A 16,695-nucleotide genomic window follows, 5' to 3' on the forward strand; every position below is an offset into this window, starting at 1 on the left:
AAGGCTGCACTTAAGGACCCAGAAGGCACATATGGCCTTAGGACTGCAGGTTCCCCACCCCTGGTCCGAGCATGTGCTAATAATTACTGTTAGCTACGATCATTTTCATTTTGCCTGTGCAGGGCTAGAGGAAAGCATAGGCGACATGACAGCACTAGGAGGGCTCGCTGAGTCTTCCCAGGAGCTGAAGTGTGTCAGGAGGCTTCCCTGGAAGACTGACACCTGAGCGGAGAAATGGAGTGTCACAGGGCAGTGTTACCTGTGAGGCGCAGATGGTGCAGATGCCACGGGCGGGAGAGCCGGGTGGAGAGTAGATTTAACCAAGAGATGGTGGGGCCTGTCCCGGAGGTTAAGGTCAAGTGTGCAACCTGGCAGGTGGGGGAGGCTGATTTTGAAGAAGGGCAAAGTGGGCTCAGGAGGTGAGTGGGGATCTCTTAAAGTAATTCAGGCCAGCAATGGTGGGGCCTGAACTATGGTCCTAGGGATGGAGAGGAGGAACCGAGACTGGAGAGAGAAAACCTGGCAACTGATTGAATGAGAAGGGGAGAGCTAAGAAGTAGCCTGACACTCAGGTTTCTGGCTCATGCAGTTGTATGAATTGGGGGTATTGCTGCTGATTGAGACACAGACAAACAAAGGAGGGTCCCCTCTGGGGCAGGGAGTGCAGACGATAAATTCAGTCTGCTGTGACTTGGAGTTGGAGATGCTGGCGGGTTATCTAAGTGGAGATGTCTTGGGGTCAGTTTACTTATACTGGGCTCTGTCCTGGGTAGAGTTTAAAGTGATTCACAGAGGTAGGTAAAATAGAGTAAGACATAAATCAAGTAGGAGAGAAAGCAAAAGAAAAACAAGAATGAAATGTAGCCCAGAGGGAGGAGTGAGGTTAATACAAAATACACAGCAGAAAGCAGAGATCTCAAGCTGGCTGGGTTTAGCTGAATTCCACTGTTTGAGCTGGCTGTCAGTTTTATGTTTGTCTGGTTTTTGTAGGATTTGTTTGTTTGTTTGTTTTTTGAGTTGTCGTCTTAAAATTCAGGAGTTCTCAAAAAATAGAATTTCTGGCTTTTTCTAAAAAGAATTGGAAGTTCTGGGAACTCTGAGCCATTCCCCGTCTGGCAACAATTGCTGGAGCTGAGAGGCAGTCACTACTTCTTGAGAGGGAATAGGCTCCCCAATTGCCCCCATCCCCTCCATTCCCCTGTGCCCCCAACATACAGTCCTTAGAAGACAAGGCTCTTTCTTAGGAAAGAACATGAAGGAAGAAGATTTAGAGAAGCTAGAGGAAACCTAGCATAGTGAGAGGTCACAGAAACCAGAGAATAAAGGCTTTCAGAAAGGCAGGAATGGGGAAGAGTGTCAAATACACCCCAATAACATAAGGGCTTGCACATATCAAATGATAACTGTGCTACAGATAATACATACTCCCTCTGAGATGTCATTCTGTAGATAAATATTTCCCCAAATCTATCCCATTGTTGTTTTTAATAACCAAACCTAGAGTCTTCCCCAGGAACTTTCTTACCCAAGATTTTTTAGAAATGATAAAAATACTTTATAATGAAATTTAACTCCATGATCCCCTAGAAACTACTTTCTTATTTTGTTTTAATCACGATTTTCCTTAACCAATTTTTAAAATGGCTTTCTGGAATTTCTTACTTAACCAGAAGTTGAAGTGGTAAAGCCTGCACTTGCTAAGAGATAGAACTGCCAGGACCAGTTTCAATTTGTTACTTTTCTTTTGATAGGTACAAGCAGTGGAGCCTCTCTCTCTTGAGACAATCAGAATGGAGTTTCAGAAGAATGTGAGACTCCAGTTCCCAACACACTGCGTTCCTTCGCAGTCTTCTGCCATCTACTCCTGGCGTCTAGTCATGGCACAAACTGGCTCAGGGAACATCATGTCAAGAGTAAGGTGATGGGAGATGGCTGATCCAACTCAGGTCCAGCGTGCCCAGCATCCAAGGACAATGACAAGCAGGGTGGAAGCTCATTGTTATGAAGTCTAAAATACAAAGTCTTCAGAATTAGCCTCTGAACTGTTATTCCACAATGATAAATTATGTTTATAAATAAGGACAGGAGTTTTTCAATTCACATCCCTTTGGTCGGATGATACATAAGAAAGAATCCTTCTGGTTTCAACTTGGTGGATACATAGACTATAAAAAGAAAAATCTAAAGAGACCAGGTGCAGTGGCTCACGCCTGTAATCCTAACACTTGGGGAAGCCAAGGTAGGAGGATTGCTGGGCCCAGGAGTTTGAGACCAGCCTGGGCAAACATAGCGAGCCAGACTTGCTCTCTACAAAAAAATAGAAAAATTGGCTAGGCTTGATGGCACGCACCTGTAGTCCTAGCTACTCTGGAGGCTGAGGCAGAAGGATTGCTTGAGCCCAAGAGTTTGAGGTTGCAGTGAGCGATGATGATGCCACTGCACTCTAGCTGGGGCCATCTTTTCCCAAAAAAAAACAAACCTCAAAGATTATTAAATTACAACCAGATGGTTTGCTTTTGCTGGAGAAATGTAAATGTTAAAGCACATGACGTCTATATAATCAGGAAAGAAATCAAGATAGGAGGAATATATTATTATTAAATGAACTTTGGAACTTATGTTGACAAGATTAGCATTTTGAGCCACATTTATCACCATAACCTATGTCTGAACTTCTGAAAAAAGGAGTTAGCTCATGGAAAATGAGAGAATCCCTTTTCTGGAATCCAGGTCTCTTGGAGACATATAGTGTTAAAGCCCCAAAGAGAATCAAATCTTGCAGGATCTTTACACCCATGGCCACACCCAGCTTGGCTTGAAAGTGGGGAGCCTTCATCACACGGAGGGTAGCTGCAAACCCTAGGGAGTCTATTTGTCTTGAAAGATGCAATCATAATTAACCTCTGGGACTTTGGATAAATTGGGATTGTAACCTAACCCCAAACTGGCAAATCCAGTCTTTCAAGGCCAATTCTTTGTGGAGAAGAGAGGCTGCTGGTTTTCTGGACCAAGGGCAGGGCTCCCTGGAGACGCATTGCTTGGCAGAATCAGTCTTAAATGAAGTATATCAGTCAGGGCTTTTTGTTTGTTTGTTTGTTTTGAGACAGAATCTCACTCTGTTGCCCGGGCTAGAGTCCCATGGTGCCATCATTGCTCACTGCAACCTCAAACTCCTGGGCTCCAGTGGTTCTCCTGCTTCTGCCTCTCGAGTAGCTGGGACTATAGGCGCTCACCAACACACCTGGCTAATTTTTCTATTTTTTGTAGACACAGGGTCTCACTGTTGCCCAGGCTGGTCTCAAACTCCTGGGCTCAAGCAATTCTTCCGCCTCGGCCTCCCAAAGTGTTAGGGTAACAGGTGTGAGCCACTGCACCCAGCCTGGGCAGGGCTCTTAATTGCAGGCCATGGAAGCTGACTCTAGCTGCTGAAGCAAAAAAGAAAGTCTGGGTAGCCCACAGAACTCTTTCGAGAGCTGTGAAGAAACAAGGCTTCAGGTGAATCTTCCAGGAACGATGTCCAAAACCAAATCACAAAATTGGCCAGATGAGAAAAACCACTGTCACTGTGGCCACCAAGCACTGGAGGCCACAGGTAGCCCTGCCTGACTATGCAACCATTGCCACTATAGAGACACTACATGTATGCCAGGAACTCTAACCTCATTTGTGGTAGAAAACAGAAGGAAAAAATAGGCTTGCACTATAGATCAAATTTCAAAAACAGAAGACTTTTAGGGTTCCCACTTATTTTTTTTTTGAATATATATTTTTTGTTAATTGCCATTTCTTTTTTTTTTAATTTCAAAATATTAAGGGGGTACAGATGTTTCAGGTTACATGGATTGCTTTTGTAATACTTGAATCCTGGCTGTAGGTTGGAACCAGAAAAGAGCCCAAATAGCCAAAGCAATCTTAAGCAAAAAAGGACAAATCTGGAGGCAACTAATTACCAGACTTCAAACTATACTACAAGGCTATAGTAAACAAAACAGCATGGTATTGGTCCAAAGATAGAGACATAGACCAATGGAACAGAACAGAGAACCCATATACATAACCATCTATCTACAACCAACTGATCTTTGATAAAGCAGACAACAACATACACTAGGGTTGCCATTTATTTATTGAAGGAGGCTAGAGAGGGAGCCAGGAGAAACCTTTCTCCTAGAGATTCTGCAATGGCCCTGCCCTCTCCGTTGCCTTTTGGGGGAAGCTGGGGAGGGGCTGGTGGGAGGCTCTAATTAAGCAGATGTTGCTCAGCTGATGCTGAGTGACAGAGCAATGCTTTATGATATGTGGTGATGCTTTCAGAATCAGAAACAATGACTTATGGTTACACTGTACTTAGTTAAAAGCCCTGTATTAACTCTATTAAGATAGTCAAGGAGTTCGCACGTAGAAACTCATTGTCACTTCTCTTAAATTTTCGTTGCCTGCTTTGTAGTAAAAGGTACTGTAGAAAATAGGAAACAGTGCCCTCTCCTGTAAGAACTTGGCATGCGTGTTCTTTCTGAAGCTACACATGAGAATTTGATTACTCACATTTTTATTTCTGAAACATTCTAATAGAAGAAATACATCTATTTACATTGTACCATTTTTTCTGAAGAGTCCTGTAAGAAAGACTCTAAACGTTTAACTAAGAAGCTATATTAGTTATCTATTGTTGCATAATAATTTATCCACAAATTTAGCTTCAAACAACAAACAGTTATTATTTCATACAGCTTCTGTGGGACAAAACTCCAGGCGCTGCTTAGCTGTGGTTCTGGTTTTCTCGGTTTCTCAAAGGATGCTGCCGCAGTCATTCGAAGGCCTGACTGCAGCGGGGTGATCCACCTCTAAGGTGGCTTGGCCTGGTCAGTTAGTGTTGGCAGGAGGCTGCAGTTCCTTGTCATGTGGATCTCTCCATGGGGCTTCTTGGATGTCCTCACAATGTGGCAGCTGATTTCCTGCAGAGTGAGTGATCCAAGAGCAAGCGGGACAGAACTAGGGTGTCTTGTATGCCCTGGCCTCAGAAGTCACTCAGAATGGCCTTGCAGGAACACAGGTCAGCTGTCCTCAGTGTGGCAGGGGACTCCACAGAGGCGAGAATAACAGGAGAGAAGGGTCACTGGAGGCCATTTTGAATGCTGGCCACGTGTGGGACCTTGTTTGGCATCACTGTGGGGGATGGGTGTGGTTTGAATTGAGCATGAAGGTGTAATTGTTGGACTCGCCAATGGCTAGTCCTGACAGTAGACAGGAGCTGAGGCTCAGACCCGGGGCGTAGTTTCCTGCCACTTGCCTGGACACATTCTAGGTGCTTATTTTCAGTCCGGCTAATGTGACTGGCTGAGGTTCAGATTAAAATTCATCTACTTCCTTTTGCCCAAAGAATAAATTTGGGCAACGAGTAAGCATTCATGTTCTACTTCTTAGTAATCAGTATCAACAACTCAGTTTTCCTCTATTTTCAGAGGAAGAATTTCCTTAGCTATCTTCTGCTACTAACTTATTTCAGTGTTTAATAGCCTTCATAGTGAGGGGATTTTAAAAAAATTTCTTTAGTATTATTTGAGTTATTCACCTTCATCTGATTGCAAACTGACACAAAGCAAGTAGTCCGTTTCTCGTCTGTCAATAATCCTCCGTATACTCAATGCCATTAAGTTACTCCTCTTCCTCTGGTAGAATAATTCCAGTTTCGTCACCTTTTTTTTCATGCTGACAGGGATGGGGATTGTGTGCATGTGTGTGTAAACTTTTTATAAAGCAGGATTTCAAATACATAGAAAATAGAAGAGCTGTCCAGTGAACTCCCATGTACCCAGCACCCAGACTCATGGCCTATCTGGTTTAAAGTCTTCCCTACACACTTCCCACCACCCCACCTTCCTCCCACCCAAAGGATTATCATGAAACAACTGCAGAAACCTTCTCATTTCATCCAGAGAAACTGGTGTTTGACTTGTGAAAAGACAATTAATAGCCAAGCTCTTGCCTTTAAAATTCCTCTTTTTTTCTCTCTCAGCTTTAGACCGTAGGTAAAGGGCAAAATAAAGTACCCGTAACAAAGTACCCGTAACTCGAGCGTAGGGACACCATTTGGAGAAGAGAGAACACTTTCTGTAGTTCCTGGAGCAGAGACATCTGACTTTCCTGGCAGAAATGTGGGGCAAATTCTCTGAACCTGTTTTTCTAGACTGCAGGGGCCAGGAGGAAAAGTGTGCAGACAGGGCTTTCCTTGAAGTTCCTCCAGTGAACTTTGACTTTCACTTCATTGTGTGAATTGTTTTTTTGCAGGATGTAAGACACACACACTGACACCCACCCACATGAGCATGCACACACACACACACTGACCCTGAAACAAATTTTAGAATCAAAAAATTTTTTAAAGGAAAGGGAACTTCAAGGTCATTTAGCCCAAGATTGTCATTTTACATTTGTGAAAAAGGAGGCCCATGTTGGTTCAGCATTTAATAATAATCTCTAATGTATTTTCAGTATTATTTTGAACATTTGTCCTGAATTATATTATCTTGCAAAAACTCTATCCAGCACGGGCAAATAGTTACTGCTTAATATTAATAGTGTGTGTGAGAGAGGCTTTCTTTATAAACTGGAAATTTTGAATCTAGGCCTTTGCAAGTTTTTAATTCCATGGTATACCTTAAAAGACAATGCCTAATATGGAGATAGGTTAGAATTTTAAATACTGTGTTATTACAATAAATGTTTTAATTGAAAATGCAATTTATTGGCAGCGAGAGAATTTCTAAATCATCCATAATTCTATTGCACAACTACTAAAACTACAGTCATGAGCCATATAATGACTTTTTGGTCATTAGTGGACTGCATATACAATGCTGATCCCATTAGATTATAATAAAACTGAAAAATTTCTCTCACCTAATGAAGTCATATCCATCATAGTGTAGTAGCACCTGTGTGTGTGGTGGTGCTGGTGTAAACAAACCTACTACACTGCCAGTCATTTAAAAGTATAGCACATATAATTATGTACAGTACATAGTACTTGATAATGAAAATAAATGACTATGTTACTGCTTTATGTATTTACTCTGCTTCTATTTCTTTTTGGCTAGTCAAGTGAAGCAGTGGGAGTGGAGAAGGAACAAAGGAATCTGTAACTGGTTGTGATCAGTTAGTTGTAAATACCACTCACTTGGACCAGCTTATTTACTATAATTTTTATTGTTATTTTAGAGTGTACTCCTTCTACATATTAAAAAATAGTTAACTGTAAAATAGCCTCAGGCAGGTCCTTTGAGAGGTATTCCAGAAGAAGGCACTGCTATCATAGGAGGTGGCAGCTCCATGCATGTTATTGCCCCTGAAGACCTTCCAGGGGGACAAGACATGGAGGTGGAAGGCAGTGATAGCGATCATCCTGACCCTGTCTAGGTCCAGGACAATCTGTGTGTTTGTGTCTGTTTTTAATAAAAAAGCTTAAAAAGTAAAAATAAATTAAAAAGTTAAAAATAGAAAAAAGCTTATAGAATAAGGATATAAAGAAAGAAAATATTTTCATATAGCTGTACATGTGTTTGTGTTTTAAGCTGAGTGTTATTACAAAAGAGTCAAAAAGTCAAAAAAATTAAAATTTTATACAGTAAAAAAGTTACAGTAAACTAAGTTTAATTTATTATTGAAGAAAGAAAACTGTTTTTTAAAATAAATGTAGTGTAGCCTAAGCATACAGTGTTTATAAAGTCCACAGCAATGTCCAGTCATGTGCGAGGCCTTCGCTCACCGCTCACTCACTGACTCACCCACAGCAACTTCCCGTCCTGCAAGCTGCATTCATGGTAAGTGCCCTCTACAGATATTACTATTTTTTATCTTTTCTACAGCACTTTTACTGTACCTTTTCTATGCTTAGATATGTTTAGATACACAAATACCCTTGTGTTACAACTGCCTACAGTATTCACTACAGTAACATGCTGTACAAGTTTGTAGCCTAGGAGCAATAGGCTATACCATATAGCCTAGGTGTGTCGTAGGCTATACCATCTAGGTTTGCATAGCTCTGTGATGTTTGCACAATGACAAATTGCCTAATGATGTATTTCTCAAGATGTATGCCTGCTGTTAAGTGATACATGACTATTTGTATTTTCCTTCTCCACAAAATCTAGCCATTACAGTATACATAAAATTTTTATTTTGCTATTTTCACTTACCATTTTACTGAAAAATATTTTACATTTTGGTAGCCTTTATAATTCCAATTTTAAATGACTGCATGATTTTGTTTTTTAGATAAGCATGGGTTTGAGTCTCAGCTCTGTTACAATCTAGTTATATGAGCCTGAGAAATCTTTCTTTCCTTTTTTGAATAGCTTTGAGTTGTAGTTGACATACAATTAACTGCACATATCTAAATTCTATATTTTGGTAAGTTTGACACAGTTTACCCTGGGGAAACTGTCACCACAATGAACATATCCATCCTCCAAGTGTTTCCTCATGGCCTTCTGTGGTCCCTCCCCCCACCCCTCATTACTGAGATTCATTCCTGTCATTGCTATGAAAATGACAGAACATTTGAACCAGGTTACATAACAAGACAAAAACTGAAAACTTTAGAAGGAAGCAGCTCATCCTCCTGCATGACTCTTGTCTTGGGCCCAGAGCAGTTCCTAGGGCCAGGCAGAACTTGCTGGCAATCTGTGGCGGGCTCAGGTGCCCTGGGGGTGTCCTTAGCCTGAGGAGGGTGCCAGCCATGCCCCAGGTAATGTGATGGCCTTTTCTTCACATACTTCCTTTCGTTCAGACTCCACAGCCAATGCCTCACTTTCAAATATCTGTACTCTTTTTGCTCCCATCTTTGTGGATTTATACCAGCTTTTTTTCTCTAAAATAGTCCTTACTTTTAAACTCCTACAAATCTTATATTTCCATTTCCCTCATTCTTTGCACACTATCTCAGACCTTTTAGCTCTAAAGGTCATGACTCATACTAAAAATTGCAAAGTACAATGGTAATAATTAATAGAGCAAGCAAGGTGCACAGGACAACCTGGCCATGCTATAAGCAGGTGTGTCTCCCCATCCTAGGATTTCCTGTCACCTGTAAATCTGTGTCTCTAGCCTGACAGATTCCCATTGAACCTTTGGACATTACCTTTGTTTCTGAAGGCCTCCTAGAAGGCAGAGGCTTGGGCTGGTTTATACCAAAGATAAGCCCCTGAAGAAGGGTCACCTGCCTTATAAACATGATTTCAAACACATTGGGCAATTAGAGGGCTCCCAGATGCAGTCCCCAGGGCCTGACACTAAGGGGCAGCACACACCAAAGGAAACATTTAGTTCTGCCAAAGCCCAGCAGAAAGGAGAAAACCACCTTGCTTTTAAACCCCAAGAGCACAAGATGTAGAGGCCAAATTTTCATCACTTGAATCAAATTACAGCATTACAATTTTCAATATATATTCTAATAAGAGTTTTATCCGCCAGTTGAATTCTCCAAGTAAATTATTTTGTGGTTGAATACGATTTAAATATAATACAGCTGAGACCCACATACTCTGTAAGATGTACCAATTTTAGTGCATCTAAAACATCAGTGCATTTAACTTAAGCAACTTAACCTGATAATATTTCATTTCAAATTCAAACTTTTTGTGTTCATTGAAATGACTATTGTCTGTATGTATGTTATCCCCCCCCCCTTTATTCCACATAAAAAGCACTTTTTTATGTGGAATAAAGGCAATCAGATAATAATTTGGACAGTTAAACTAGACAAGGCTCAATTCTTGGGAGATCTTACAGTTTCCCTCCCTGATTGATTTCTTCATTAATCCATCTATCCACAAAGATTTCTGAGCACTTCCATATGCTGTGGAATACAAAGATGAATCAGATATCAACCCTGAAATCAAGGAACTCATTCAAAGTTCAGAGACTGGGAAGTATAAGGCAGACCAAAAAAAAAGTGATTCCAGGCATGTATGATAAATGCAAAGATAAAAAAGACAAGCAGTTGCAGTAGGGGTAAGAGAGGACAGGGGTGGGCACCTATCAGACGTGGGGGACGTGGGATAGGTAGCGGGGAAGAGTGCAGGAAAACTTCCCAGAGGAGATGGTATTTGAACTGAGCCTTAGAGCAGTAGGTAGAATTGGCACTCCAGGCGGCGGGCCCAGAGTGTGCAAAGGCCTGGACGGATGACAGAGCCCAACATTGTGGTCAGTTTGCTGGCAGGGCCAGATGTTTGAATGCACAGGAGTGTGGTTGTTGATTTGCGTTTTAGATCAACTACTCTGGCAGCAGAATGGAGATCAGAACAGAGGGGCATAGAAAGAAAGTAGAGAGAGCAGTGAGAGAGCAGTAAGGAAGCTAGCGCAGTGACAGACACCAGAAGTTATGAGGTCCTGAATATGGTGAAGAATGAAGAGAAGTGGACGCATTCAATCGGTGTTTAAAATGGTGACAGAAGCCTGGGTGACTGGTGGAGCCGGGTGACTGAGACAGTGCACAGGAGGAGGAACAGGTAAAGGTGGGAAGAGGGGACAAGTTCTGCTTTGGTCCTGTGAGGCAAAGTGGCACACGAAAGAAGCCATGTTTGTTCATTTCTGCTTGAACCCCTGACTCTGTGACAATGTGCGCAGAAAGCTCTGAAGACGAAACAGGATCAAGCACATGGCCCCATGTCTCTTGCCTGAGTCACTGCATTCATCAATAGGTAAATATTCCTAGTCCCTGCCTTCTCCTGCACGTGAGATAACCTCCGACGGGGTCAGCGATTATGCTTCTGTAATCTATCACCAGATGTACTCTTACACCCAGACTTTGGCGTGATTCTGCTTTAATGCAACTTCTGAGCAAGTGTGACGATTTTGCACATGCTGACACCCCCCGTCCCCCCCGCTGTATGTAAGCAGGGGGCTGAAATCCTGTACCGAGGTGCCTGGCAGAACCTCTCTGAAGGACCACTCCCACGCTGTGGCCTTGGTCTATAGTCCTCAGTGAGACTTCTAAATGAAACTAGATTCTTGTAAAGCTTTTCTTTAGTTAACGGTCCTAATTGAGTTTGAAGAGCTTGTGCGACACGCAAGTAGGAATGGGGTCCAGGAGGCAGTCGGATAGCTGGGAAGCTCAACAGAGAGAGCTGGGCCAAAAGACTTGATCTGGGGGAGTGACTGAAATTAAAGGAGTAGCTGAGACCACCAGGGGAACAATATTTAAAAGTTGGAGAGGAGAAAGTGCATTAAAAAATGAGGAAGAGACCCAGAAAAGTGTGGTCACAAAGCCATAGGGGTGTTCTTGGAGAGGAAGACCCAACATAAAAAGCCATCAGTGTCCCTGCATTCTATGTACTTAGCATAACCCTGATAAAAACAGCAATGGGATTTGCTCCAAGGGCAAGAGTCTTCGGTCATGTTGTCATAGGAATAACATAAGAACCTGATAAATATTTCTTCACTGTATTATTCCACTCCCAGTGGAATAATATGCAACTTTAATGAAGAAATGAACAGATCTCTAAGTGCTGATATAGAGAGATTTTTAAGATATATTAAATGATATATATTAAATGAATAATAAAACACTAATTTAAATATATGTTTGAGAATTGGGCACTGGGTGTACAGTGAGAGCATCGCTGGGGACCTTGCAGGTTGCTGTGGGGTGTGGAGGCGGTGAGGGCGGGTGGGGAAGGTCACATCCAGCCCGTGCCCCTCCCCCGACTGGCTTGTTGGAAGAAATAAAGAGGAGACACTGGCTTGCTTTCTGTATAACTCAGTTTCAGTCCTGAGAGGACAGGCAGCACATTTAAAACCACGGCCAATTTCTGACTTTGGTTTTTCCAGGGGCTCTTTTTCTTTATTAAGTCTGTCTCACTTGGAAATCCCGTTGTGGGTTCCTGCATACACAGCTGCTCCGAGATTTATTCTATTTCAATTTTTTGACTAGGTAATACATTCCTATTACTGAAAAAGTTAAAATCAGTGAAAAAGATATAAATTGAGGTCTTACTCCCAACTACTCTGTTCTACCCTTTTCCTCCTCTTTCCCCTTACAGCTACCAATTTATTACTTTCTTATGTTTCCTTTCGGTGATTCCTTAGGCAAATGCAAACATGCACATATATGCTTGCTTGTATAAGATGTATACTCTTATTTTTATTTCTTTTTACTAGTTTGGATCACCACTTTGTATTTTTCTAAATCAGCACATGGAGAGCTTCCTCTTTTTTTTCTTTTTTTTTTTTCAGCTGTACAACTGTCCTTTGGGTTAGTTTATTCTGCTCTGAGTTCATTCCCTTGACCTTGCTGGGGAGTCTCCGGGCCTGAATCAGAGTTTCTTCTTTGCTCCGCTATTTTTAGTGTTCTTCTAGGTCATCAACTTCCTAGCAAGCAACTGCATTTCGGTTAATGAGAGGTAACTGAGGACTTCCTCTCTCCCTCTCCCTGCCTTCTCCTCTGCTGCACACCATGGCTCCAGTCTTCCTGGCTGCCCCTTGGGGCAGCTCACACCTGTTCATTCTGGTGATTAAAAACAGCAGAGGCACCTCCATTTGAGTCTCTTGTCACTGGTAACTTTCATCTTCTTGGGAACAGGTGTGCTGGGGTGGAACCCCAGGCAAGAATACTTAAGAGTTTAATTGTAAACAACTGTGGACAGAGGTGTGTATTGGTTGAACAGGTATGAAGTTAGGTATTTTCTTCCTCTTTTGTTTATTTTTTAGTTCTGTGTTTTAATATGACACTGTACTTGTCTGACTGTCTTATGAACGCGCTGAAACTGCTACATCTTAGGGGAGTAGGGGTAGGAAGGAGAAAAAGCTCATCTGCAAAGCTCTCATTTGCAGCTTGCCCTAGAATGGGCAGAACAGTCTCTTTTAAGAAGGATGATTATGGTTTAACAACCACCACTTGTGTAGTGAGCCGACTGGGGGATTGTAATATTCTGCTTTAACGAAAACGTTGATGTTTCCTCTTCTGTTTATGCTGAGTAAGCGTCTTCTCCTAGGGTTTGGTGGCCTGCTGCTGGAGTGGTCACTTCTGCTGCCAACATGCCCACCCAGCTGGAGATGGCCATGGATACCATGATTAGAATCTTCCACCGCTACTCTTGCAAGGAAGGGGACAGATTCAAGCTCAACAAGGGGGAACTGAAAATGCTCCTACAGCGAGAACTCACGGAATTCCTCTCGGTGAGTCACAGTTTTTCTGCCTCATTCAGTCGAGGGTGGATGAGGTACGGCTTCAGGGACAGCCTTTATGTCCATACTGTCCTAGGATTCTGTCACCAACACAGCATAATTTGTATACAGATTCAAAATGCAGGGGAAGCAAACGCTAGAGACCTTTGTTTTCTATGTACACAGGCATGTGCCATTTTCCATATTTCCTGGGGTAAGAGTTTCCAAGGGTTGAAAATTATATTTGACGCTTTCACCAATTATTCAACATTCTGCTGCAGCAATCAAAGATAGAGCTCGTTATACCCCGAGCTATAGTTATAACTAGCTCTAGCTAGTTATACCTGGAGATGCGTCCTGCTGTCTGTGAATTAATATTATATATTGGGTCAGAGATGAGGCCTGGGGCACTTCATGCTGTGGTGACAAATTTTCTAGTGAGTAACAAACGCTTGGCTTTGTCGGGCAAGCACAAGCTGATTGGAATTGACGGAATGCATGTGTTTGGCCAGGGACCAGTGGGGTAGCCAACAGATTCACGTTTCAAAATAGCCAGAGTTGAAGAAATCTATATGTGAAGCCTTGCAGTGAAGGGTTGGGGCCCCCTCTGAGGAAAACACTTCTCTCTGATGTTTATGGAGTTGCTTTAAATTGATTTTTAGCACAATGTACTGCTCTGTGTACTATTCTGTCCAAACCCTGTATTAAGACTACAGGTTGCAATTACAATCCTCTTTTCTCCCCACCCTCTGTGGGAAAAGCTTAAAGCAAATTATTATCTTTAAACATAGTCATTCTTGACAATAACGTTTTAGTGATTTTAGGAGTTTCCAGAAATTTATTTTTTTCCCTCTTAAATTCAGTTTGGCTCCTATATTGTATAACATTTAGAATAAAAAGCTCAGTGGGTCAGACTTGGCACCTTCATTTATTCAAGTGAAATTTGTAATTGTTTTGATCAAGTTGATTTTGTTCAGTTAAGTTTCTGACCATTTAATGGTTGGCAACAAATGAGAGGACAGTGGGGAATTCCTGCAGGAAGTGAATTGCTTTTGGAAACGTTTCTCAAGCACTAACCGTGGTAGGAGAGGTGGCACTTTCACGAGCCCACCCTCGGGAAGCCTGGTCTTTCTGGGCTCCCTGCTTCGCTTTCCACCCATAAAATACAGCCATCCTTACAAGGTCTACCCTTTATTGGGTGCCCGGCACCCAGTGTGTGTCAGGCATTGGGCTAAGTAGGGCTGCCAGATAAACTATTCTGTGTCCCATGCAATACTTGAGACATACTAAAAAGTTATTTGTTGTATAGTAATATTCAAATTTAGCTGGGTGTCCTGTATTTTTATTTGCTAAATCTAGCAACCTTGGTGTTAAGCACTCTCAAAAGCATGTTGACGTATCTCCTAAAATGTGTGGGTAAATATTATCCTCCTCATTTTATAAATTAAAAAATGTAAAAATGTTAGGTGATCTGCTCTAAGTCCCATTGTTGGTAAATTGTAGAGCCACTCACTATCCCTCTTTGGCTTCAAAGCCTCATGTCACCTGGTTGCCTCCCAGTGTCCTGGCCCCCACCTGGGATGTCCTGTAAGTGCATATTCAGCAGCTGTAGCTCACTTTGATTAGCTTCTGTTTGCTTTGCTTGGTCTTTAGGTCTGAGCCAGGATCATATGGACATTGGGCAGGGGGCTCATTTAGAATTTGTGCCTGGTTCAAATCTTCCTGCAAAGAGGCTCTTGGAAATTTTCTTTAGATGCTAAAAATGGAAATTAAGGCTTTAATGTAAATAAAAGGACAATGTGATTTCAATGGTCATCATGAACCTCAAACCCTGAGAGTTAGAAATTTCCCCTTTCCTTTTAGTGCCAAAAGGATCCCCAGTTGGTTGATAAGATAATGCAGGACCTGGACGCCAATAAGGACAACGAAGTGGATTTTAATGAATTCGTGGTCATGGTGGCGGCTCTGACAGTGGCTTGTAATGATTACTTTGTAGAACAATTGAAGAAGAAAGGAAAGTAAAGATAAGTAGTAAAGTCAGAAAATATCCAAAGTTATTTACTTAGTTTTCATCTATACCCTTCAGATCTATAGACACAGTAAAGTCATTTACAAATATAATATATAGTACATATAATGAATTGCTAGTATTACTAAATTATGTGTACCTTAATATATTGACTTTATATAATTATTCCAAGTCTTATATTCCCTACCTGAAATTTGCCTATTATTAAAGATGTTATATGCATTTTTTTGGTCTGTCAAAAAGAGAGCATCACAAAAATTTAGCTACTTTCAAATGAGACTAGAACTTAGCAAATTTCTAAGACATCCTTAAATTGTATTTGAACTTCTTACTCTATTAATTAACTAGCTCTCCCCATACGCTTGTGCTTTTACTTCCAATGCAAGAAGCTGTGAGGGTTGGTCAGCAGAAGGCTGATAAGTAGAAGTGCTGGCTTTCTGAGTGATTTAGGAATCAGGTAGATTCAGGGCTCGGTGCTCAAGCCAAGAGAGCCGAAGCCAGCAACCCTTGGGGGTTGGTGTATAAATGCCCTCCCTTGCCCCTTGGGTTGGCTAACTCTGAGGCAAGTGTTTTCCACAATTTCCCAGTGCTCCCCGCTGGGGTGCAGCCTCGGTGGGCCCTGGGGAGGCAGCTTCCCTTCCCTGTCTCACTGCACTACCCCTGCCCTGTGTTTCTGCACCTCTCAAATAAATGACTTGCACGTGAATCCTCGTCTCAGGGTCTGTTTCTGGGGGGACCCAAACTATGACAGATCGTTTGGAGAATGTTAAGAAAGGGAATGTTATGACTATAGTTGTGCTTTGAAATGATTACCCTAGCTACTCTGTAAAGAAAGGCCTACGGAGAGGCCAGTCGTGCAGGACAGAGACCAGTTAGGAGGCTGTTGCCGTGGTTTGGGTAAGAGATGATTGTGTCTGAGACCAGGATTTCAGCAGGGGAGATGATGAGAAGCACTTGAATTTATTAAGTATTTTGGAGGTGGGGCTGCTAGGACTTACGGATGAAATCATAGTGAAGTGTGAGGAAAAGAGAACAGTCCACAACGACAGAGCAGCCACTGCCGTTTGTCTACCTGATATCCCTTCTACTTTTCTCCCATACATAAGTACCCTGATTTGCGCAGGGTGACAAGGTGCCTCAGCTAAAAATCTATACTTCCCAGCCTCTCTTACAGCTAGGGTGGGGCTTGTAACACAGTTCCGGGCAATGAGAGATAAGCACAAGTCTACTAGGAATTTCCGGGAATGTTTCAATATTTCCATAGAGGCCCTATGCCTTCCACCTTGTTATTTCCTTCCTTTTCTTTCCATTGGAATGTGCATGTGAGGCTGGAGGTGGGGATACCATCTTTCAACCATGAGGATAGTGGGAAAAAAGGATAGAAGGAACCTGGGACATTGTTGTCACTGAGGAGGCACTGCACGGCCCTGGTTGCCTGCTTCTGGTCCTCCCAGTATGTGGGAGGAAAAACAGGCAACTCTGAAGTTAAGTTGGATTCT

The 16,695-nt window shown here is 42.2% G+C and overlaps 1 protein-coding gene across 1 annotated transcript; it reads left to right on the top strand.

Annotated features, from left to right (window-relative positions):
- Positions 1 to 12,989: 12,989 nt before the first annotated feature.
- Positions 12,990 to 15,545, top strand: S100Z (S100 calcium binding protein Z). The gene is made up of 2 exons (XM_045566433.1): positions 12,990 to 13,179; positions 15,031 to 15,545. The coding sequence occupies exons 1-2, from the start codon at positions 13,039 to 13,041 to the stop codon at positions 15,187 to 15,189; spliced, it is 300 nt and encodes a 99-aa protein (XP_045422389.1). The 5' UTR covers positions 12,990 to 13,038; the 3' UTR covers positions 15,190 to 15,545.
- Positions 15,546 to 16,695: the final 1,150 nt, after the last annotated feature.

The sequence above is a fragment of the Lemur catta genome, chromosome 12 (genome assembly GCF_020740605.2).
Source record: "Lemur catta isolate mLemCat1 chromosome 12, mLemCat1.pri, whole genome shotgun sequence".
NCBI classification, from domain to species: domain Eukaryota; kingdom Metazoa; phylum Chordata; class Mammalia; order Primates; family Lemuridae; genus Lemur; species Lemur catta.

What these genes read in the sequence shown, in the direction of transcription:
- S100Z (XM_045566433.1), top strand. Translation starts at nt 13,039, where the DNA reads ATGCCCACCCAGCTGGAGATGGCCATGGATACCATGATTAGAATCTTC. An exon ending in AACTCACGGAATTCCTCTCG is followed by an intron (nt 13,180 to 15,030) that starts GTGAGTCACAGT and finishes CTTTCCTTTTAG; the next exon opens with TGCCAAAAGGATCCCCAGTT.